The 20,160-nt window shown below is 41.4% G+C and overlaps 1 protein-coding gene across 1 annotated transcript; it reads right to left on the minus strand.

The window, feature by feature from the left end:
• Positions 1 to 12,715: 12,715 nt before the first annotated feature.
• On the minus strand, positions 12,716 to 17,877 carry vkorc1 (vitamin K epoxide reductase complex, subunit 1). The gene is made up of 3 exons (XM_021611729.3): positions 17,575 to 17,877; positions 16,406 to 16,515; positions 12,716 to 15,392 (listed from the first exon to the last, which is right to left on the minus strand). Exons 1-3 carry the CDS (start codon positions 17,760 to 17,762, stop codon positions 15,181 to 15,183), a joined length of 510 nt encoding a protein of 169 aa, XP_021467404.2. The 5' UTR covers positions 17,763 to 17,877; the 3' UTR covers positions 12,716 to 15,180.
• Between the last annotated feature and the right edge of the window lie 2,283 nt (positions 17,878 to 20,160).

Here is a 20,160-nt window from a genome sequence, read left to right on the forward strand (position 1 = left end):
ACCATTCACTCCATTCCAGCCATTATTATGAACCGTCCTCCACTCAACAGCCTCCGTGTGTGTGTGTGCGTGTGTTCGATTGATAGGCAGTTTTAAAAACTCTGCAGCTGTGGTTTATAAAAAATCATCTTTAAATAGGTGACCCACAAAAGTAGCACTAGCCATAATAATGAACCTGCAGGGACCAGTGAAGAAAGATGGAGATGCAATTGATATGAATATATAATTCCGATATATTAAGCCTAATACTGTCGCCTATAGGCTGTAGGCTATGCTGCAGCAAATGTACCTGTCGCAAGAAAAAAGTTATGAGCTGATGAGATGATACATGCATTGTGAACTGAGATTTGCGGTCTGTCCCTACGTGGCATCAACGATATGCTTTGGGAACACCCTCACGCTGTGGTGATTTGCTCGTGTTTTTTAGAGGAGTCCTAACCTAACGTAGCAAGTATAAAAAGAGCATGAGCGAAGTCACCACATACGTTTTTTCAGGGGAAACGGAAGTTAGTTTGAAAATACTGTATCCATGACAACCGGAATCATCCGCTTTCTGCTACCTACTGCAGGCTGTTGTTTTCAGAAATCAGGATCCCCAATATAGTGAATGGGGAAAATGGCCATCTTCGTGTGCAATATTCATGTTAAAACTCATTCCTGTTACCAATCATTTATTCCATTACACCAGATGTATGTCCTTAAAACGATTATTTTTTTCTATAAAATAAAAGCACACAAGAAGGATAGTTTAGTTACTACTGGCAGCCCCTGCAGTACACCGTTCGGCCTTCAACTTGAGATACTCAATGAGAGGTGGCAGCACTGAGCTGGCCTGCAACGTCACCTCAAACTGCTCAAGAAATGTCCGCTGATGTACAGTGAATTCGGAAAGTATTCAGACCAAGTGACTTTTTCCACGTTTTGTTACAGTACGTTACACCCTTATTCAAAAATGTATCCGGAAAATGATGTATTTAATCCATCTACACACAATACCCCATAATGACAAACGCGAAAACAGGTTTTTAGACATGTTTGCAATTTTATTAAAAATAAAAAGCACCTTATTTACATAAGTATTCAGACTCTTTGCTATGAGACTCGAAAATGAGCTCAGCTACATCCTGTTTCCATTGATCATCCTTGAGATGTCTCAACAACTTGATTCAAATGATTGGACATTATTTGGAAAGGCACACACCTGTCTATACAAGGTCTCACAGTTGACAGTGTATGTCAGAGCTAAAAACCAAGCCATGAGGAATTTTGTCGAAGGCACAGATCTGGGGAAGGGTACCAAAACATTTCTGCTGCACTGAAGGCCCCAAGAACACAGTGGCCTCCAACATTCTCAAATGGAAGAAGTGTGGAACCATCAAAACTCTTCCTAGAGCTGGTCACCCGCTCAAACTGAGCAATCGGAGGAGAAGGTCCTTGATCATTAATTGCACTATAACAGTGACAAACTGTGCCCACAAACTGTTAGGGCCTATATAAAGCTGTCCCGACAGCTTGGCTTTCTTTTCAGCACCATGGAGTGAATCCTTACCATTGCTACACCTGGCTATCAGTAGAGCCTTGTCTGGAAGCGAAACAGTTCATTCAGCCTCATTTACTGCATTTAACCAAGACAGAACCGTAGGATAAATAAAGGGGTATATAAGAAGACAATGAAAGCTCTTACAATATTCGATGCTGACATCTCCCTAAAACAGCCTATAGGCTACATGCACACCAGCAAGTCAGAACAGTAGGCTAAGTAATGAGGGGGAAAGGGACCCAATTATTAGGGTAAGGCACATGGGCTACTAACAGCTTACTACACAACATACACTTAGTATTACTTTCTTAGCTACAGTATACATGTCTCCCTGTCATATTTAATCATTTATGCAGCAGCATACAAGACATTGTTACTCACCGTTGTTGTGCTGTGCTCACTTGAAGAGGAAGGTGGCGCGGCGTTCCTACTTGTGGGCAAATTTTGTCATGAAACTTTCATCAAAGTCTGTCATTCTCTGGATTTATGTTTTTTTCAAGACAACTGGGAAAAAAACAAGGTTGAATCATGATGTCAGTGATCGTCAGGTCAGAGCTCTAGAAAGTCCCGAGTTCCCGACTTTGAATTCCGAGTTGGATGACCGTTCAAAAATGTATTTTCCCAGTTGGAGCTCGTTTTGTCTCGGACTCACTGAAGTCTGATATTTCCCAGTTCTGAGTTTCCAGTTGTTTTGATCTTGGCAGAAATCATGCTGGATTGACAGCATGGCCAATGTATTCAACCTTTTCTGGCCCATGGTGTTGAGTGTGAATGTTTATCCTTTTAAGCTTGAAAAAGAGAGCCTTAAACTCAGACTTTGACCACACACCCTCTCCACCGAAGATCAAGCAGGGGAAGAAAAATAGTGATTGCTTTGAAAAGCTTGCATTTAGCTTGCACTGATTCCTTACAAACCACTTATTGTTGAATTTGCAATTTCCAATTTATGTAATGTTTATGGCCGATGAGGACCGATACATTTTAGCTACAATTTATCTTCACATGACAAGGATTGAAAGGGATTTGCCAGTAGATTGTTGACGTGATTCATGATGACTGCGTGTCAAGCTTGCTAGCTAAGATTTTGATTTTGACATTAGTCCAAGCAAAGCTACTGTAGATATTTTATTTATTTCCAATGACTTGAGCCTTCTTGGATAGACACTTTTACTGTAAATCTATGGCAGCACCCAAGGGGGCTTGAATTTCTTAGCTCTCCTTGAAGATTTTTTGGTGACAGTGTCCCAATGAGTGACAGAACACTGAGCCAATCACGGTGCAACTAGAGAAGATTACCAACCCCTATGCTCTGTATTTTCCACTGGCTGCCCCTCAGCCACAAAAAGCACTGAGCTAGGCTGAAACACCTGCATTTTTGAGCTGCCTTACTCAAGAAAGCAAAAAAGAGACCATGTTAGTAGGCGGCTTTATTAACATAATCAAATATTTTTGGGATTGTTTGCAAACTGATATGTGACACGTATTAATTCAAAAATAACATGCGAAACAGGCAACAACAAAAAATAATTGTAATTGTTTTTTTTGCTAAACAGGTGGGGCTCAAAACAGGTGGGGCTCTTCCCCACCTGTCCTGAATGACGGGTCGCCACCGCTCCATTAATGTTTTAGGAACCCATTGATGGCAAAGAAACCCCTCACCTTCAACCTGTTGTATAATGTTGCATGGATATTGTATGATACTGTTAGTTTTTCTGATGATTGCATGCAAAACATTGGCTCATTGAGGGCTGTGAGATGCTGATGGGCAAGCTCCTGCTGAAAAGTGCCCATTGCCAAAAACCCGAGGATGGATAGCACTTGGAAGTGCACTGGAAAAGCATGCATTTACTTTTCTAAAACAGGTCTTAAATCGTCGCAAAACTCTTAGGAGATTTTGTTTCCTAAAACCAATCTGTACTTTATGCAAAAAAGTCCCACCTGTCTCCAAAACCCTGCTCTCTGCAGAGTGTGCCAAATCCTACAACAGAGGAAGATCAGCCATCTCTCATTCAATTTCCCATTATCACATTGTTATAGTATTTCAACAATGGTTTGTCACTTTCACATGTGCCTCAAATTTAACAAATGACTGTACTTTGCATGGATTTAAGGTAACAAATGCACTCACTGTGGTCAAATTATATGCTATAGCCTGTGAAGTTATATTGCATGAATTCACAATGGAAATCAAACAATTATTTCATTACTCTTACAATTTCAGAGATTTTCAACAGATACAGTATTTTCACCATTCTACACTTGACAAGCAGTTCCCTTATTCCACTACTTGGCACCTGTGCATATTCATTGTCATGGCTGTGGGAAAATGTATGCACACTCTCAAGCAAATGTTCATATCAATAAATCTCACACTTTGAGTGGAAATAATCCCATGCATGGTTTATGCACAGATTTGTGCCTATGCATGATTCATAAATGAGGCCCCAGGACTTCATTGATCAGAGGAATGTTAGGGCAACGTTCAGGCTGATGTGTGTCGTCGAGCTCCTGCTGTTTCAGTTGGATGGTAAGGTTGTCAAACTGGGCGTGGGTAACAGATGTCTCCTGAAGGTGTGGTCATCTATTTGCAGCTAAATCAAATCAAATGTATTTATAAAGCCCTTCTTACATCAGCTGATATCTCAAAGTGCTGTACAGAAACCCAGCCTAAAACCTCAAACAGCAAGCAATGCAGGTGTAGAAGCACGATGGCTAGGAAAAACTCCCTAGAAAGGCCAGAACCTAGGAAGAAACCTAGAGAGGAACCAGGCTATGAGGGATGGCCAGTCCTCTTCTGGCTGTGCTGGGTGGAGATTATAACAGAACATGGCCAAGATGTTCAAATGTTCATAGGTGACCAGCAGGATAAAATAATAATAATCACAGTGGATGTCGAGGGTGCAACAGGTCAGCACCTCAGGAGTAAATGTCAGCTGACTTTTCATAGCCAATTATTCAGAGTATCTCTATCGCTCCTGCTGTCTCTAGAGAGTTGAAAACAGCAGGTCTGGGACAGGTAGCACGTCCATTAGTGGCTTCATTCGCACTGTTTCACCCACCCTGAGCTCAGGTAAGTATTTTGCTGATTTGTTGTAGAAGAACTTGGAGACCTGTCTTCTATGACATAGCTTCACCAGCACATCTGTCACCACACATGGCTCCAGGAGAGTACTGGCTACTGGCAGAGCTGCTTTTAAGCACCGTGCCATGAGGCACTGGGCCGGGCTGCTATCCATGCCTTCTGTCGAAGGAATTGGTGTCCATTATCTGAAATCTGGCTGGCCATAGCAGGCAAGCTGAGCCTTGCAGCCTTTTATTGTTGTCTCTGCTAAGAGGTCGGGGAGGAGGTCAATCTCCCAGAAGTCTGAGTAATAATCGACTACCAGCAGAAAGTCTTTGCCACTGTGCTGGAAGAGATTTAGATTTACTATCTGCCAGGGGTGCATCGGTAGCTCGTGGGACATCATTGTCTCTCTCTGTTGCTCAATGGTATATTCATTGCAGATTGTGCATTTACTGAAATAGTCTTTGATTTCACTCTGCATTCCTGGCCAATACAGTGTGTCACATACTTGTCTGTAACAGGCCTCACCTCCTATGTGACTTGAGTGCACCCACGCCAACATCTCAGGGCGCAGAGACCTGACCCTTGAATATTACTCCGTTTTGAACACTGAGCTCCTCTTTGACTGGCCAATATTCTCTGATGGCTAAAGCAGTTTCTTCCTTGCAGTCGGGCCAGCCCATCAGACTCACAATGCCTCAATGCCTGGAGTTGTTCATCTGTGTGCTGTCTGATTTGTATAAGGCGCTGGTGCGTAACATTGAGGTGTTCAGCCTGGTTGATGTGTTTAATATCCACTTGCTCTGTTTGTAAGCTGCACACTGCGTGTTGTTCATGCATGGAGCGTGTGTGTGTGTGCCTGATGCAGTAGACCTGCTGAGCGTGTCACTCAAACGAGGTTGTAGTTTTGTAGGGCCAGTAGCATGCTCTGCAGTCGTTTAAGGGCATTCAGGAGAGGCTTGCTGAATATAGCAATTAGGGGCTTGTGATCTATTTCTGCTGTAATGTTGCCATGCCAGTACAGGTAGTGGTGGAAGCGTTGGCATGCAAACACAATGCTGAGGCACTCCTTCTCTATCTGGGGATAGTTCTGCTCTGTTGGAGTTTCTCTGTCATTTCTTTTGTAAACCAGAACAGGTGACTCTAATTTGCGGAAATCATGGTTAGTTATCCGACTCTGACACCATGTTTGAATGTTAAATGACGAGACAGAGGCATTGATGCGAGTAACCAGTCTTGTTCAGTACATTGCAATACCTCCAGGTATCTCAAGCACACCGGTAAAAACACTGGAGTTGCAGTAATTAACATTTACCAACAGATGGCAACACCGCACCATCTTACACACATAACAATTATCATGTTTAAAAAGGGGTCCAATTTGAACAAATCTAAATATACACATTGCGAGATATTTGGCAAAATAGACAGACATACCTATATTTCCCTATAGTAAACAATGGGACGACCTCAGAGTAATTTTTTGTTGTTGTTTACATTTGGTAGTTTACAACTACCAGCAACGTGGGCAGGTCTCTTTGCCATCAATAGCAAAGCAGGCATTGTAACGTAGAACAATAAACTGGGAATAGAACATTCAGAGGGCGAGTTGGTGCCACAGTGCTCAATAGAACTAATACAGTAGGAGCTGGCAGGGTGAAAAATGCCCTAAAATAAGGCCTGTTTTTTCGTGATTACTTCAAAACTACAGCAAGCAGCTGGGACATATGGTAATATTATGAAACAGATTTTATTTTTTACATTTTTTAATTTCACCTTTATTTAACCAGGTAGGCAAGTTGAGAACAAGTTCTCATTTACAACTGCGACCTGGGAAATATAAAGCAAAGCAGTTCGACACATATAACAAAACAGAGTTACACATGGAGTAAAACATACATACAGTCAATAATACCGTAGAAAAATAAGTCTATATAAAATGCGAGCAAATGAGGTGAGATAAGGGAGGTAAAGGCAATAAATAGGCCATGGTGGCGAAGTAAATACAATATAGCAATTAAAACACTGGAATGGTAGATTTGGCAGTAGATGAGTGTGCAAAGTAGAAATACTAAGGTGCAAAGGAGCAAAATAAATAAATAAATGCAGTAGGGGAAGAGATAGTTGTTTGGGCTATTTATAGATGGGCTATGTACAGGCGCAGAGATCTGTGAGCTGCTCTGACAGCTGGTGCTTAAAGCTAGTGAGGGAGATAAGTGTTTCCAGTTTCAGAGATTTTTGTATTTTGTTCCAGTCATTGGCACCTCCAAAGGAGGAATTGGCTTTGGGGGTGACAAGTGAGATATACCTGCTGGAACGCTTGCTACGGGTGGGTGCAGCTATGGTGACCAGCGAGCAGAGATAAGGCGGGACTTTACCTAGCAGGGTCTTGTAGATGACCTCTAGACAGTGGGTTTGGCGACGAGTATGAAGCGAGGGCCAGCCAATGAGAGTGTACAGGTCACAGTGGTGGGTGGTATATGGGGCTTTGGTGACAAAACGGATGGCACTGTGATAGACTGCGTCCAATTTGTTGAGTAGGGTGTTGGAGGCTATTTTGTAAATTACATCGCCAAAGTCGAGGATCGGTAAGATGGTCAGTTTTACTAGGGTATGTTTGGCAGCATGAGTGAAGGATGCTTTGTTGCGAAATAGGAGGCCAATTCTAGATTTAACTTTGGATTGGAGATGTTTTATGTGAGTCTGGAAGGAGAGTTTACAGTCTATAACCAGACACCTTGGTATTTGTAGTTGTCCACATATTCTAAGTCAGAACCCTCCAGAGTAGTGATGCTGGACGGGCGGGCTGGTGCAGGCAGTGATCGGTTGAAGAGCATGCATTTAGTTTTACTTGTATTTAAGAGCAGTTGGAGGCCACGGAAGGAGAGTTGTATGGCATTGAAGCTCGTCTGGAAGGTTGTCAAACACAGTGTCCTTAGAAGGCTCAGAAGTATACAGAATGGTGTCGTCTGCGTAGAGGTGGATCAGAGATTCACAAGCAGCAAGAGCGACATCATTGATATATACAGAGAAGATAGTTGGCCCAAGAATTGAACCCTGTGGCACCCCCATAGAGACTGCCAGAGACCCGGACAACAGGCCCTCAGATTTGACACACTGAACTCAGTCGGAGAAGTTATTGGTGAACCAGGCGAGGCAATCATTTGAGAAACCAAGGCGGTTGAGTCTGCCGATGAGGATGTGGTGATTGACAGAGTCGAAAGCCTTGGCCAGGTCAATGAATACGGCTGCACAGTATTGTTTCTTATCGATGGTGGTTAAGATATCGTTTAGAACCTTGCGCGTGGCTGAGGTGCACCCATGACCAGCTCTGAAACCAGATTGTATAGCGGAGAAGGTACGGTGCGATTCGAAATGGTCTGTAATCTGTTTGTTAACTTGACTTTCGAAGACCTTAGAAAGGCAGGGTAGGATAGATATAGGTCTGTAGCAGTTTGGGTCAAGAGTGTCACCCCCTTTGAAGAGGGGGATGACCGCAGCTGTTTTCCAATCTTCGGAAATCTCAGACGACATGAAAGAGAGGTTGAACAGGCTAGTAATAGGGGTTGCAACGATGTAATGAACCAGTTTTACCAGAAAAAGCATTGTTAAAAATGTAATGTGTCCAACCTGACACTGTGCAAAATTTGGTCCCTAAAATGTAAATGCATTCTGTTCACTTTTGAATTCCATGTGGAGAAAGGCACACATGCTTGCATATTTGACCATACCCATACCAGTGATGGTCAGTGCAGTTTAAGCTTGACCTTATTTCAATTACAGCATTTTGGATGACGGTCATTCAAATTCCATTCACCCAGCTCAATGTATCATCGCTAAGTTTAGGCTACTATATGATACTAACATTTTCCCCATACCCATCATGAGTTTTCTACAACCTAGCCTATGAATGAAAGTTTACAACGTAGATCATTTAGTATTCAAGGGGACAGACAGTGACACATTCAATACCGCATTGCACACACTTACCTGCATCTAGCTGATCTAGGGAGCAATCAGTAGTCCAACACTTGCAAATGTGAATTTCTGTTGGACAAGTTCAGGTATTTTTAATCCCGTTTCATTGTTTGCTTACGTTTATGAAACATTTGAACCGAATCGGTGGAATGAATACACCCCTGATCACAAGCAAACACAGTTCGCTTTTCATATCAGCGTGAACACTTTGCTTGTTGTATATATAATTCCTTCTCGCAACTATCTACGTACTCTCATCCTCTCACCTTTTCCCTTCGCTTATGGACTTCAGTGCACAACACATCAGTATACAGTATGACCAGGCAAAAAAAAAAACTTTCCATACCAAACCTTCACATCAGGACCGCTAACTGCACACAGCCTACATCGTTGTCACGTCAGTTAATATAGCTACTAGAACTAATTCATTGGTAAACTCGCTAGCTACAATCATGCAGTACAGTGTACAGTCGGAAAGCAGTTTAGCAGTTACACAAGTGTACCCCGGTGGCAATAAATGAATGAAACCAAAAGCTTACCTTGACTTGGAAGAGTTCCAGCATTGGATAGCCATAGCCAGCTAGCTAACATAGCATCCCTCTCTGTTTGAGCTGGGTGTTTGAGTAGGCTAAACTAGTTAGCTGCATTTTCTAGCTGTGTGAAAGTTTAAAAAAATCTCTTGTGTCTCAATTTTGGAAGCTCGGATAGGTTGGAGGACATTCTCCAGAAGTTGTTACAATTACTGTGTAAGTCTATGGAAGGGGTGGGAACCATGAGCCTCCTAGGTTTTGTATTGAAGTCAATGAGTACCCAGATGAGGACAGAAGCTAGCTGTCCTCCAGCTACACCATGGTGGACTGGAGTGCTGCTGAGGCTACTGTGGAACTTCTTTGTAAAACTGTTTTAATAAATTATTTGGTGACATGTGAATATATTTAATATAGTTTTATCTAAAAAGGATAACTTTTTAAAATATTCCAGTATTTTTATGAAATTAACTGAGAACGATGACAGTAGAAATGCCAGCAGAAACAATGCCATGTAGAAATACCAGCAGAAACAATGCCAGTAGATATCTTGAGGTGCCATTAAAAGAGTGGATTGAGATGTAAGAAATGTGCCTGAGAGTGAGGTTTATTATCCATGGCAGCAGATTATTATCTGAATATTCTTCACCTCATATCTTAGCTGCCAACTTCTAGAACTGTAATTAATTGTGACTCCAATGTTGGCTAATAATTTACTGAATACTTTAACTCAACATATGCACTGCATCTCATTCCAAACTCATGGGCATTAATATCCACTAGATGTTGGAACATTACTGCGGGGACTTGCTTCCATTCAGCCACAAGAGCATTAGTGAAGTCGGGCACTGATGTTGGGCAATTAGGCCTGGCTCGCAGTCAGCGTTCCAATTCAACCCAAAGTTGTTTGATGGGGTTGAGGTCAGGGCTCTGTGCAGGCCAGTCAAGTTCTTCCACATAGATCTCGACAAACCATTTCTGTATGGACCTCGCTTTGTGCACGGGGGCATTGTCATGTTGAAACAGAAAAGGGCCTTCCCCAAACTGTTGCCACAATGTTGGAAGCACAGAATCGTCTAGAATGTCATTGTATACTGTAGCGTTAAGATTAACCCTTCACTGGAACTAAGGGGCCCAGCCCGTATACATGAATACATATTAAGAAGCTGATTAAACAGCAATTTGCTGTTTTGTCACACAACACAATGCCACGTCTCAAGCGTGCAATTGTCATGCTGACTGCAGGAATGTCCACCAGAGCTTTTGCTAGAAAATTAAATGTTAATTTACTTATGATATGCCGCCTCCAACGTTGTTTTAGAGAATTTGGCAGTAAGTCCAAACGGCTTCACAACCCCAGACCACGTGTAACCACACCAGCCCAGGACCTCCACATCTGGCTTCTTCACCTGCAGGATCATCTGAGACCGGAAAGCTGACTGTCTGTAATAAATCCCTTGTGTGGGGAAAAACTAATTCTGATTGGCAGGTCCAGGATCCCCAGTGGGTTAAAATGGTTAATTGTTGCATGTTGCATTTACAGTTGAAGTCGGAAGTTTACATACACCTTAGCCAAATACATTTAAACTCAGTTTTTTCACAATTCCAGACATTTAAGCCTAGTAAAAATTCCCTGTCTTAGATCAGTTAGGATCACCACTTTATTTTAAGAATGTGAAATGGCAGAATAATAGTAGAGAGAATGATTTATTTCAAATTTGATTTCTTTCATCAAATTCCCAGTGGGTCAGAAGTTTACATACACTCAAATAGTATTGGGTAGCATTGCCTTTAAATTGTTTAACTTGGGTCAAATGTTTCGGGTAGCCATCCACAAGCTTCCCACAATAAGTTGGGTTAATTTTGGCCCCTTCCTCCTGACAGAGCTGGTGTAACTGAGTCAGGTTTGTAGGCCTCCTTGCTCGCACACGCTTTTACAGTTCTGCCCCAACAAATTGTAAGGGATTGAGGTCATGGCTTTGTGATGGCCACTCCAATACCATGACTTTGTTGTCCTTAAGCCATTTTGCCACAACGTTGGAAGTATGCTTGGGATCATTGTCCATTTGGAAGACCCATTTGCGACCAAGATTTAACTTCCTGACTGATGTCTTGAGATGTTGCTTCAATATATCCACATAATTTCCCTCCCTCGTGATGCCATCTATTTTGTGAAGTGCACCAGTCCCTTCTGCAGCAAAGCACCCCCACAACATGATGCTGCCACCCCCGTGCTTCACGGTTGGGATGGTGTTCTTCGGCTTGCAAGCCTCCCCCTTTTTCCTCCAAACTTAACGATGGTCATTGTGCCCAAACACTTCTATTTTTGTTTCATCAAATCAGAGGACATTTCTCCAAAATGTACTATCTTTGTCCCCATGTGCAGTTGCAAACCGTAGTCTGGCTTTTTTATGGCGGTTTTGGAGCAGTGGCTTATTCCTTGCTGAACGACCTTTCAGGTTATGTCGATATAGGACTTATTTTACTGTGGATATAGATACCTTTGTACCTGTTTCCTCTAGCATCTTCACAGGGTCCTTTGCTGTTTTTTCTGAGGTCTTGGCTGATTTCTTTTGATTTTCCCATGATGTCAAGCAAAGAGGCACTGAGTTTGAAGGTAGGCCTTGAAATACATCCACAGGTACACCTCCAATTGATTCAGATTATGTCAAGTTTCTAAAGCCATGACAACATTTTCTGGAATTTTCCAAGCTGTTTAAAGGCACAGTCAATTTAGTGTAGGTAAACTTCTGACCCACTGGAATTGTGATACAGTGATAAGTGAAATAATCTGTCTGTAAACAATTGTTGGAAAAATGATTTGTGTCATGCATAAAGTAGATGTCTTCACCGACTTGCCAAAACTATAGTTTGTTTACAACAAATTTGTGGAGTGGTTGAAAAACTAGTTATGACTCCAACCTAAGTGTATGTAAACTTCCGACTTCAACTGTATATTTTTGTCCAGTATAGTATAGCAAACGACATACAAGTGTACCAGTTAAATTGCGTATTCATCAACATGTGCAAAGATAAAGGTTTTGGAATCTCTAGTGGTATCTTAAAATCCCTTCTGGTGTGTGTTTTCAGTCCAGGGACCTCAGGTGGACATTTGGGTACCACTTTAAATTAAACTACTTATTTAGCATGACATAGATGCTTCACAAATCATCAATGCTTATCATACTGTATGAATGGTGTATTGACAAATATTACATAACCAACTGTGTTACTTCCCAAAAAGGCACAGCTCCTTAAAGTATTTGAAAGATGCCCAGGTCTGGTGCCATCACCTACTGCCAATGTGGCCTTAAGCAAGACATTTTACCTCTAAACTGCTACAAGGGTAATGCTTGAATGCTGACACTGCTGCTCCCAGCCTGTTGCTTGAATGGCGTGTCACATTTCCGTGGTACAATGGATAAATACGGATCTAAAAGGGGACTTATTTAAAAGGCGGTGTTATGAACGATACTGCAACCCTCAAAGGTGTTATGACTGGTTCATAAAGGTGGTGTGCATACCCCCTTCAAATAAACCATTTGTACCTGTAAACATGTATTACAAGCTTGGCCAGCTGAACAGCGTAGAAGAAACATGCAGCTATGAGAGAACACACGATTTTATTATATTAAAAGAAACAGACATTGAATGAATTGGCCCATTTATCTGTAACAGTCTGGATGATGTAAGTATATTGTGAATTGGTCAATAAAGGTGGATGGAATAACTGCTTTCACTTCAGAAAAGGGGTATGTAGTATCATAATTATAATGTACTCAAACCTTTGTACCAGTCCCAAGAGCACCCAATGCAAGAACAATACGGCTGATCTGTCACTGATGCATCAATGTCCTAAGTAATGTTAAGCCGGGTCTGAAAGATTCCTATGCTTCATTTTCACAGGATCCGTTTAGCTTATTTTCTTTGCCAGTAACCAATTTTTTGTACCCAATTCAAATGCCTGCGGCCACGTAATAAAATGCAGGGTGCATCTCAACAATGTTAAGTGGCTGCCTCACCTCATCTCCTTTCCTCACTGTTTCCACTGATTGGAAAAGGTTTGGTTGACTGGTGAAAAGCAATAAGTATCAGGTCTATTGGGGGATTTGCTTTCACCTGTCCAGTTCTTTTATCAGTCAAGATTAGTGCTGGTCCTGGGTGGCTCAGTAGGTAGTAGTGCATGGTGCTTGCAACCCATGGATAATGGGTTCAATTTCCCACTGGGGCCACCTATACAAAAAATGTATGCGCGCATGGCTGTATGTCAGTTTGGATGAAAGTGTCTACTAAATGGCACATTATAACTGTATACAGTGCATTTGGAAAGTATTCAGGGCTCTTGGATTTTTTCACATTTTGTTACGTGGCCTTATTCTAAAATGGACAAAAAATATATAATTCTCATCAATCTACACACAATACCCCATAATGACAAAGCGAAAAAAGGTTTGTAGAATTTTTTACTAATGTATTCAGAGTAAAAAACATACTTTATTTACATAAGTATTTGCTATGAGATTCGAAATTGAGTTCAGGTGTATCCTGTTTCCATTGATCATCCTTGAGATGTTTCTACAACTTGATTGGAGTCCTGTTGTCAATTCAATTGACTGGACATGATTTGGAAAGGCACACACCTGTCAATATTAGGTCCCACAGTTGACAGTGCACGTCAGAGCAAAAACCAAGCCTTGAGGTCAAAGGAATTGTCCATAGAGATCCGAGACAGGATTATGTCAAGACACAGACTGGGGAAGGGTACCAAAAAATGTCTGCAGCATTGAAAGTCCAAAAAAACACAGTGGCCTTCATCATTCTTAAATGAAAGAAGTTTGGAACCACCAAGACTCTTCCTAGAGCTGGCCTCCCGGGCCAAACTGAGCACTCGGGGGAGAAGGGCCTTGGTCAGGGAGGTTACCAGGTCTCTCTTTATGTAGTGTTGTGTTGTCTCTCGTTGTGTTGTGTGTTTTCTCCTATATTTATATTGTATTTATTTTTTATCCCAGGCCCCTGTCCCCTGCAGGAAGACTTATGCCTTTTGGTAGGCCGTCATTGTAAATAAGAATGTGTTCTTAACTGACTTGCATAGTTAAATAAAAAAATAAAACCAAGAACCTGATGGTCACTCTGACAGAGCTCCAGAGTTCTTCTGTGGAGATGGGAGAACCATCCAGAAGGACAACCACCTCTGCAGCACTCCACTAATCAGGTCTTTATGATAGAATGGCCAGACGGAAGCCACCCGCTTGGGGTTTGCACATGACAACCCGCTTGGAGTTTGCCAAAAGGCACATAAAAGACTCAGACCATGAGATACAAGATTCTCTGGTCTGATGAAACAAGATTGAACTCTTTGACCTGAATGCCAAACATCACGTCTGGAGGAAACCTGACGCCATCATGCTGTGGGGTTGTTTTTCAGGGGCAGGGACTGGGAGACTAGTCAGGATTGCGGGAAAGATGAACGGAGAAAAGTACAGAGATCCTTGATGAAAACCTGCTCCAGAGCGCTCAGGACCTCAGACTGGGGTGAAGGTTCACCTTCCAACAGGACAACGACCCTAAGCACACGGCCAAGGCAATGCAGGAGTGGCTTCGGGACAAGTCTCTGAATGTCCTGAGTGGCCCAGCCAGAGCCCGGACTTGAACCCGATCGAACATCTCTGGAGAGACCTGAAAATAGATGTGCAATGATGCTCCCCGTCCAACCTGACAGAGCTTGAGAGGATCTGCAGAGATGAATGGGAGAAACTCCCCAAATGCAGGGTTGCCAAGCTTGTAGCGTGATACCCAAGAACACTCAAGGCTGTAATCTGTGTCAAAGGTGCTTCAACAAAGTACTGAGTAAAAGGTCTGAATACTTAAGTAAATGTTATATTTCCGTTTTTCTTAAAAGTGAAAAAATTTCTTAAATCGTATTTTTAGAATAAGTCTAACGTAACAAAATGTGGAAAAAGTCAAGGGGTCTGAATACTTTACGAATGCGCTATATATTATCAGTGCAGTAGGGTGGAAGGCAAGGGGGAAAAAACTACTTAGACTATTGAGATGCACACAAAGATAGTCTCTCAGCCAGTCTTTGTCTTGACTGCTTCCAGTCCCGTCCTCCTCTTCAGATTGGTGAAGAGCAGCAAAAAGTTAACCACATAGGTTGAGACGCAGACCACGCAGAAATCTCCCAGAATGAAGGCAAGTACTCCGGCTAGGTACAGCGATCCAGCCATGGACACCCAGGAGGCCAAGACCAGGAGGAACGCTGCCCTACTGGACACAGACTGACCTGTAGACACAAAGAGACAGTGAATGTTGGTGTGTGTCCCAAATGGTAACCTATTCTCTATTTGGTACACTATTTTTGACCAGAGCCCTATGAGCCGCCATAGGGCTTTGGTCAGAAGTCTTGCAAAACGGGAATAGGGTGCCATTTGGGATGCAACCAGTGAGTAAGGAGACATTATAGCATCCCTGCATAACATAAAATAATCAAAATGGGGAACTGTCGTGGGTGTCTGAAATGTTGAATAATCGTATATGACAGGGTTGGGGTTAATTCCACAAATTACATTCTAATTCAATTCCCTCTCCCTGTAAATTCCATTTAAATTCCATGTCCGTCTTTGAATTCAGAGTGAATTAAATTCCCCTCAACTCCAACGTTAGGTAAACTCTAGTAATTCAAATCTACAAATTTGAATTCAATTCCCCGGGGCTTTCAGGCTGATCACGTCACTGTTCAGAGAGCCTAGTTATACTGGAAATATAGAAATACAAGTTTATATAATTCAATACAAATCCTTTAGTACATTTTGTTATACTAAGTGCATTAATTCAATTAAATATACAAATATTGAATTCCAATGAAAAAAAAACTGTTTTACAAATTTAATTCCAATTCTAACAGTCTAATACCAATTCCATAATTGAAATTCTTGAATTTGCTCATTAAATGGAGAATTTATCAACCATCTTCAAATTCAAATTGAACTCAACATAAATTCTCCACTTAATGAGCAAATTCAAGAATTGAATAGTAGTGAAAAGCACTTGAAAGCACTTGATAAGAAATTCTCGTGTACGACCTAGTGATAATTCAAAACAATAACCACTAAAATATATATGGACCCCCAACCCAGTAAGATTAGCTGTCATCACGGCGTCAGCTAATGACAATCCAAAGGGGGGTGACAATTGGTCAGTTGAGCTGTATTGTGTTGGTCAAAAGTTAGCCTAAACTGATCAGAAACAGACATCTCAACTCACAAGAGAGTAGCCTACATAGAGTATTTGACCTACCCAGAGCCAGTTGCAATGTGTAGAAAATGATCCCCAACAGACTGTTGGGTTGATTCAGTACACTGTCTTTAGCAAAGAAGAACTGTACAAGTCCAAAACCACGTCCCCATCTGACAAAAAAAAAGAGGCAAAACACAACGCTTTGTCATGCATAATGTGATAAGTATGATACAACATGTCATTGTGTGGCATCAGTGCAGCTTTTAAATGAAAATGGATTACTGTGACTGTGTAGGCCTATTTTTATAAATACTACAATGCACTGTATCCTATCTGTCATGTGTAAATTGTTTGTCTAATCTGAATGCCACAATTTAATTCAAGATTCTACCAAAGACTAAACTACACACCCAAGCTATAGAAAATAATAAGTAGGCCATAACAGCGATAGAAAATCAGACTTTCTTTGGTATCATCTTGACTAAGATTCACCTAACAAAACAAAAAAAAGTAAATAATTTAAAAGCCAGCATGTGTTGCAAGTCATCAAAATAAATAATAACTAAAAAAATGAGAAGGACCTGTGCAGTGCAATCAGTGCTGCCCAGATAAAAATGTAGGCTGTACGTGGCATTGAGAGGGGGTGGAGATTCTACAGGAAGAGACGAAGCGAGAGGTTTTACGAAAATAACCACGAAGTGAGGATTTTTTTAATTTGGTAAACAACAAATGTAATTGCTAATTTGCTACGTGAGGCTTATTTGATCGAATAGAAGGTTCGTAATGCTTCGGTTGTTATGAATCCCCTGATAACAAGACGCACGTGTCATTTCAGCAAATAAAAAATAAAAACGACTTTATATCGGAGTTGTGCCCCTTGTCACTCGCGTATCTGCCCTGTCATTGGCTAGAATGGTTCCACCTGATCTCTCCTCCCGACTGCCTTCCATCTTCGAGGACATGTATTTCCATTGTTAGAGTGGTCACTCGACTCTTTTAAATATTATAATCATCTTTATCTATGAATTATATGAACAACGTTGTCTATTCGTATGCTACGGAACTGCGATAATTGTGTTTAGCACGCTGGTTGAGTTATAGAAGTGCGTTCATTGCCCAACATCGCACACATATAGGCCTAGGCTACTAATAAATATGAAAACGGCTTCAAAACATACCAATAAACTATAGGCCTATGCATGAAGAAAATACATTCTCCACTATTTTACCTCGAGGTGAAAACTTTAGAGCAGCTCACAGAATCTCCCAGGTCGCACATCGCCCGATACTCAGGGTCCCTCTCTCGCGAAATCTCAACGTGCAGAGCATAGAATGACAAAAACAAACCGAAGATACAAAGAAACAAACGTGTTTTTCCCTCCCATTTGGGAACTTCACTGCAACTATTCGATGCCATGTTCTATTGCCTTTCAATTAAGTTATTCGAGCCTACTACGGACAACCTTTTCAATCCCGGCTGGTCGCCAGTCAGAGAGTCGGTGTGTTTCGTGAACTACAGTGTGAGCAAAACATTTGGAATCAACGGTTCGCCTTCAAAAATAAAAGTCCCCCATTGAAACTGATGCAAACGGTGAGAAGTTGTGGAATCATGCCACAATTGGCCTAGATAATGCTATACAATGTTGGAATGTTGTTTTATAAATTCAACACAACTGTAAACAATTCAAATTCATTCAAGAGCTAATATTTGTGTAAACTATACACACTGAAAAAAATATAAACGCAACATGTAAAGTGTTGGTCCCATGTTTCATGTTTCATAGGCTGTCATTGTAAATAATAATTTGTTCTTAACTGACTTGCCTAGTTAAATAAAGGTTAAATAAAAAATATAAAAAATGAGCTGAACGAAAATTGCAATTGGCGTGCTGACTGCAGGAATGTACACCAGAGCTGTTGCCAGAGTATTGAATGTTAATTTCTCCACCATAAGCAGCCCCAAACGTAATTTTAGAGAATTGGGCAGTACATCCAACCAGCCTCACAACCGCAGACCAACTGTATGGCATTGTGTGGGCGAGCGGTTTTCTTGATTTCAACGGTGTGAACAGAATGCCCCATGGTGGCGGTGGGGTTATGGTACGGGCAGGCATAAGCTACGGACAATGTACACAATTCGATTTTATTGATGGCAATTTGATTGCTCAATCCATAGGTTGGGCTGTACATTGCAATATGAATGTTCAATACACAGATTGACTGGTGAGCTAATTTGTTGCTAATTTCAGTAGTTTTAGAGTCCCACAATAAGAGCTAAGGCACTAATATTTGTGTCAACTCTACACAGTTGTGTTCTGTGAGTGTCACTGAGTAGGCTGATACCCCATTTCATGCACAGTCCATATGTGAGGCTGTACTGTAACCCTTCCTGGTTAAATAAAGGTTAAATAAATAAATAAATAAATATGTGAGATTTCAACTGATTTTTACTTTTCGGTGGGTCAAATTAACACAATTGTCTTGTTAAATGTATATAACATCTAGTCCAATGGTGGCATGATTCTGCTATTTTTATCCGTTTGCATCAGTGGGGACTTTTATTTTGAAGATGAACCATCGATTACACTATCGTTGCTCACGCTAATATTGTTCACAACACACTGGTCCATTGGACGGCAATGCAGATGTTACGCCAGAGGTGATACAGAACTCCACAAAGAAAATAAACATTCGCATGCCATAGCCTCCAGGGTGCGGACTTTGATAGCTGTAGCAGAGATGTGGGCTGTTTACACAGCGCAGCCAACTCTTTTATTCAGGCACAAAATCATTGATTGGCTCTTACGATTTACGGATGAAATGATTAGGTGTAGTTGAAGCAGTAGCGGTGCATGGGTAAAATCACTGAAAAAGCCAAGCCAGGAATAAAAGCCTTATTACAACCCGTCTTGTGATAATTGCATTGTTTGCTCTATAACCTGTTACTTCATATGCCATGACACCGTGATATATAGGCCTAAGGCCGAGTCAATAAGAAGACACAGTGGCAGAATAAATTAAACCACAGCTTTGTTTCTTCACTAAACCGGAGAGCAACATCAGTCGGTGAAGTCCACAAAACATATTTAATGTAACAAACAGTTTACATGACCTACAGTATGGTCAAGCAAGTTAATGTTTACGAGATTTTCGGCCAACTAAACAACTATTGATTTAGAACCAGGGAGAGTTACTGCAAGTTGCAAAGAACTGGCACTGCCTCCACTATTCCTGCGCCATTTCAACTGCAACATCATCTAATCACCTATGCTTAGTTTAAAATAGTGAAAAAACTATTTAGTCCAATCAAAGCTAAATATGACGTTGCTGTCCATGGTACTGATTTCTGTATGCACAGGAAGTGTTGACTCACCCTACTTGTAGAGAAACGTCAATGCCATCCTCCTCTTTCATGTTGCCTAAAAGGTCTATGACTATGTCATACAGTACACATTTTTAGTTTTTGTTGTCCAAGGCTACCTGCCTATAATGCCAGGCCAGCTAGTTTATTTGTATTTGTGTACCTTTATTTAACTAGGCAATTCAGTTAAGAACAAATTCTTATTTACAATGACTGCCTACCTTGGCCAAACCCTAACGATGCTGGGTCAATTGTGCGCCACCCTATGGGACTCACATCCAGTTATGATACATCCTGGAATCGAACCAGGGTCTGTAATGACGCCTCTAGCACCGCTGTGCAGCTCGAGAGTTAACATTAGCCTACTACATCAAGCTACATGTTGAACTTCAAGCCTTTCAGGCCAGGGGCATAATGTATGTATTTATGGTTGGATCCGAATTGCCATTATAAT

Source organism: Oncorhynchus mykiss, chromosome 1 (genome assembly GCF_057628025.1).
Source record: "Oncorhynchus mykiss isolate SJ-2025 chromosome 1, ASM5762802v1, whole genome shotgun sequence".
Taxonomy (NCBI): Eukaryota; Metazoa; Chordata; class Actinopteri; order Salmoniformes; family Salmonidae; genus Oncorhynchus; species Oncorhynchus mykiss.

What these genes read in the sequence shown, in the direction of transcription:
- vkorc1 (XM_021611729.3), bottom strand. Translation starts at nt 17,762, where the DNA reads ATGGCATCGAATAGTTGCAGTGAAGTTCCCAAATGGGAGGGAAAAACA. An exon ending in TCTAAAGTTTTCACCTCGAG is followed by an intron (nt 16,516 to 17,574) that starts GTAAAATAGTGG and finishes TTTTTTTGTCAG; the next exon opens with ATGGGGACGTGGTTTTGGAC. An exon ending in CACATTGCAACTGGCTCTGG is followed by an intron (nt 15,393 to 16,405) that starts GTAGGTCAAATA and finishes TTGTGTCTACAG; the next exon opens with GTCAGTCTGTGTCCAGTAGG.